The sequence below is a fragment of the Rhinopithecus bieti genome, unplaced genomic scaffold (genome assembly GCF_001698545.2).
Source record: "Rhinopithecus bieti isolate Rb0 unplaced genomic scaffold, ASM169854v2 scaffold_35950, whole genome shotgun sequence".
Lineage (NCBI taxonomy): Eukaryota > Metazoa > Chordata > Mammalia > Primates > Cercopithecidae > Rhinopithecus > Rhinopithecus bieti.
The window spans coordinates 686,863-691,581 of record NW_016815506.1 but is presented as its reverse complement, the minus strand read 5'-3'; the positions used below and the strand labels follow the sequence as shown (position 1 = coordinate 691,581).

At 50.9% G+C, this 4,719-nt stretch overlaps 1 protein-coding gene across 2 annotated transcripts in view; it reads right to left on the bottom strand.

Annotated features, from left to right (window-relative positions):
• Nucleotides 1–3,039, bottom strand: part of COQ10A (coenzyme Q10A) — a 4,946-nt gene extending 1,907 nt beyond the window's left edge. Inside the window, exons 1-4 of one of the 2 annotated variants that reach the window (XM_017853276.1) lie at nucleotides 2,559–3,039; nucleotides 1,864–2,007; nucleotides 561–753; nucleotides 257–358 (exon numbers count right to left, since the gene is read on the bottom strand). In XM_017853276.1, coding sequence (XP_017708765.1) covers nucleotides 257–358; nucleotides 561–753; nucleotides 1,864–2,007; nucleotides 2,559–2,695 — 576 coding nt within the window. In that variant the 5' untranslated portion in view covers nucleotides 2,696–3,039. The other variant, XM_017853277.1, reaches the window with a different exon arrangement.
• Between the last annotated feature and the right edge of the window lie 1,680 nt (nucleotides 3,040–4,719).

Here is a 4,719-nt window from a genome sequence, read left to right as displayed (position 1 = left end):
AAACCCTGCCTCTACTAAAAATACAAAAATTAGTTAGGCTTGGTGGCAGGCGCCTGTAGTCCCAGCTACTTGGGAGGCTGAGGCAGTAAAATCGCTTGAACCCGGGAGGTGGAGGTTGCAGTGAGCTGAGATCACGCCATTGCACTCCAGCCTGGGCGACAGAGCATGACTCCATCTCAGATAAATAAATAACCCTGTCACAGTACCCCAGCCCTTCCCCATACCCAGTCCTCTGCTACACAACCTTCTGACTCACCGAAAAGTCCACAGTGCAGGTTCGAGGATAGGCAGGAATGCCAGGGCTGAATCGCCAAATGGTCTCTAAGTGGTTGAAGAGCTTCCCATCAGTACAAACAGCCTAGAATAGGATAATCAGGTAGTTAAATAACATTACTAAGTATAGGATACAATATAAAGGAAAGCCATTTTCCTTCTTTCTGATATTAGGGAAATACTTGACACATGGAGATAAAATCATCACAAGGAAGGCCAAAATAGCACTTTAATATGAAACTGCTAAAAAGAAAAAATGTAGTCCATCCCTCTCATACTGGCCTCACCTTGACCATGTGAGGTTTGACCATGGAAACTGCAGAGGTGTAACGTTCCATGACAGGTGGAAAGCCAACCTCCAGCTGGGCCTTTAAGTGACCCTTACGGCTGGATACCACTAGAGACTTCTTACACCAGGGCACAAACTCACGATACTCCTGGACATTGGACACCACTTCATACATCTCCTGCATTGAGTACCTAGGAGAAGAAGAATCACAGGCCAAGGAGCTGCCAGCTGGGTCAGGTTCCTCCTTGCTGTAGGCCCCTAATTCATACCTTTGCCCACTAACCATGCACCTTCAGGAACTAGAGATCCCAAATAAGCCTGGATGAATAACTTCCCAAAAGCAAATGTGCAAATCCTTATGATATCGTTACCTTATATTTTGCAGTTTACAGAATGCTTTGCATTCATTATTTTGATTTTAAGAGGGACCATCTTGGGAGAACAGAGAGGCTGTCAATTTTACTGGTGATCACACAAGGATCAGATCCCAACTCTAACAATTTTTTAACAATGTGGCCTTAGGTAAATTACCTGTGTCTCCATTTTCTCACCTGATTTATAGGTTTGTTGTGAGGATTAAATGAGAAAAATCTATGTAAAATATCTAAGTCAAGCTGCTAGCATGTAGCAAGTGCTCGATAAGTTAGCTATTATGCTCAAAATATATTTAAAAGGTTATGCTGCAAATATTTACACATACTATGTACCCATAAAAAATTTTCTTAAATGGTCACCAGAAAACACCCTGTTTTTTGTTTTGTTTTGTTTTGTTTGAGACAGTCTTGCTCTGTCACCCAGGCTGGAGTGCAGTGGTACAATCTCAGCTCACTGCAACCTCTGCCTCCCAGGTTCAAGCGATTCTCCTGCCTCAGCCTCCCAAGTAGCTGGGATTACAGGCACCCACCACCGTGCCAGGCTGATTTTTATATTTTTTTTTTCAGTGGAGACAGGGTTTCACCATGTTGGCCAGGCTGGTCTCAAACTCCTGATCTCAAACAATCAGCCACCTCAGCCTCCCAAAGTGCTGGGATTACAGATGTGAGCCACCGCACCGCACCCTGTTGTCTTAAAGTATAGTCCAACCCTAGTCTCATTTCACTTAAGCACATGCACAGCAACCAAGAAGGGATAAATTAAGGTCGGGAGGGTGGCAGGGGAGGATTGAGGGTCAGTATTGTAGCTGGGGAGGGGGATGGCTAGAGATGAACCTTGCCCACTGGTGATACCCTGACATTCTTGCCTGGACATGGTTACTTGGAGGGAAAGGGGAAATGGAAGGATGCAGGGCAGAGAATGCTTACCCCATGATTCTACGCTCCGAGTAAGCCTTTCGCTTGTTGGTGAAGGGGGCAGCAAATCCCATGAAGGAACGGCTCCACGGTAAGCCAGCCTCAGCCGCCAAGATCTGGGCAGCCCGAGGCAAGAGGAGGCTGCAGGTCAGAAACCTAAGACCAAAGGAAAGAGGAGCCAACCTTACAGTTCTTTGTAATCCTCTATCATTTCTAGGTGAAGGGGAAGAATAGTGCATCCCAGACGAAGGTCGTCCAGACAAGCTTTCCCCCCAGCACCTGCTGCAGCCCGCTAGGCTCTCTCTGGCCAGGGAGTCACGAGTGCAAAAGGTCGAGGGCAGCTAAGGACAGGGCTGGGAGCGGGGTGGGGGGGGATGAGAAAAAGCGGGGTGTGTGGGAAGTGCTAGTTGCTTTTGACTGGGCCTACGCTACTGCTGAAAGCTAAGACTCTAAGGAAGCATCACTGTCCCCGGGGACCCCAGGACGCCCGCGAGGGCCAAGAAGACGGTTGGACACTCACCCCGAGAACTTCCCTTCTCGTACAACTTGCAAAAGCATTCTTCAAAGCTCTACATTAGCTCCCAGGGCATGATTGCTGCCAGTCCCCGCTGCGCCTGCATCCCAGTATAGCACCCCTCCACCGCGGAACCCCGGGGTCCGCAGCGACCCGCTGCCCTCAGCCGCGATCGCCCGCGCCTCCCTCTCACCTCATTGGTCGCGAGGGCGGCGGCAGAGGGCCTGGGGGCGGGGCCGGGCGCGTGCCCGGGCGGAGGGAGAGCCTGCAGCAGCGCTCGGCTGCTGCGCGTGTCCCAGACGGGACCCGCCGCGAGCCCGTCCAGGCCATGCGCGCGACCCTGCCCGGTCCTCTAAGTTCTGACACCGGCTGCGCCCTCCTCACTCCAAAGGAGGAGCAGCAAGAGGCAGCTGCTGGGCTGGTTGCGGGCCTCCGAGCGCAGGGACGACGGGAGGCGGCAGCACCTCTCGCCTTGCTCCCGTGTAGGCTGCCGGGTAGGCTAGAACTGAAGCCGGGATCGCTGCTCCCGCAGCTCTCGGTACCCTCACGTCACGCTGTTGCCATGGCTCGGGCCTGGGAGAGGAAGGAAGGAAGGGGACAACGCCGCCTGTCGGGAGATGTAGTTCATACCTCTGGCAAGAAAGGGCGCTGGGGTGTGCGTTTGAGAAGTGTAAAGATGGTTCAGGGGACTGAGGTCGCCTGTGGTCACAGGACCCGATACGTAGGCACAGAGGCGACTTCGTGGGCGTGTCTACAGCAGATATCTGTAGATCCTCTGAACGCTGCTCTTAGAGCCTTAGGTTCTCTAGGGGGCCAGAATGAATAGGATAAATGTATATATGAAAGGGAGTTTATTAAGGAGAATTGCCTCAGGATCACAAGGTAAAGTCTCACATTAGGCCGTCTGCAAGTTGAGGACCAAGGAAGGCAGTGGTGGATCAGTCCAAGTCCTAAAACCTCAAAAGCAGGGAAGCCGGCAGTGCAGCCTTCAGTCTGTGGCCAAAGCCCTGAGAGCCCCTGGCAAACCACTGGTGTAAGTCCAAGAGTCCAAAAGCTGAAGAACTTGGAGTCTGATGTTCGAGGGCAGGAAGCATCCGGCATGGGAGAAAGATGAAGGCCGGAAGAGTCAGCAAGTCAGCTTCTTCCCCCTACATTTATTTATTTATTTATTTATTTATTTATTTGAGAGGGAGTCTCGCTCTTTTGCCCAGGCTGGAGTGCAGTGGGACGATCACGGCTCACTGCAACCTCCACCTCCCAGGTTCAAGCGATCCTCGTGCCTCACCACCTACCCCGCCTCGCCCCGCCCCAGTACCTGGGATTACAGGCATGCGCCGCCATGCCCAGCTAATTTTTGTATTTTTAGTAGAGGTGGGGTTTCGCCATGTTGGCCAGGCTGGTCTTGAACTCCTGACCTCAGGTGATCCACCCGCCTCAACTTCCCAAAGTGCTGGGATTACAGGTGTGAGCCATCGTGCCCAGCCCTGCCTACTTTTTCTAGCGTCGCTGGCAGCGGCTTGGATAGTGCCCACCATTGAGACTGGGTCAGCTTCTTCCAGTCCACTGACTTAAATGTTAATCTCCTTTGGCAACACTGTCACAGACACCCAGGAACAACACTTTGCATCCTTCAAACCAATCAAGTTGACACTCAGTATTAACCATCACAGAGCCTTTATCATATTCGGCCTTGTTTATAGTTAGAAGCACTGTTCATCTTTGTAGCGTCCACAAGTGGTTAGTGCTGTGTTCTACATTTTTGGGAAAGGAGATTAACATTCCAAGCTCTGAGCTAAGGCTGCATGGTTTTTACCTTTAATATTTATAGAAAGAAGTGAGGTAGGAAGAACCAGATATTCTTAGGATAGAGAACCATCTTTGTCTGAAAAGTGTGCATTTGATGAAGAGTGAGACCTCATGGACAGAAACCCAGGCAAGTAAATATCACTATACTGCTTTTCATGATTCAAGAAGGAAAAAAAAAATACTCTTGGCTGAGCACGGTGGCTCACTCCTGTAATCCCAGCACTTTGGGAGGCTGAGGCGGGCAGATCACTTGAGGTCAGGAATTCGAGACCAGCCTGGTCAACATAGTGAGACCTTATCTCTACTAAAAATACAAAAATTAGCCAAGCATGGTGGCGAGCGCTTCTAATCCCAGCTACTCGGGAGGCTGGGCAGGAGAATTGCTTGAACCCAGGAGGCGGAAGTTGGAGTGAGCTGAGATTGTGCCACTGCACTCCAGCCTGAGCAACAGAGCAAGACCATGAAAGAAAGAAAGAAAGAGAGAAAGAGAGAAAGAGAGAGTGAGAAAGAAAGAGGGAAGGGGAGGGGAGGAAAGGGGAGGGAAGGGG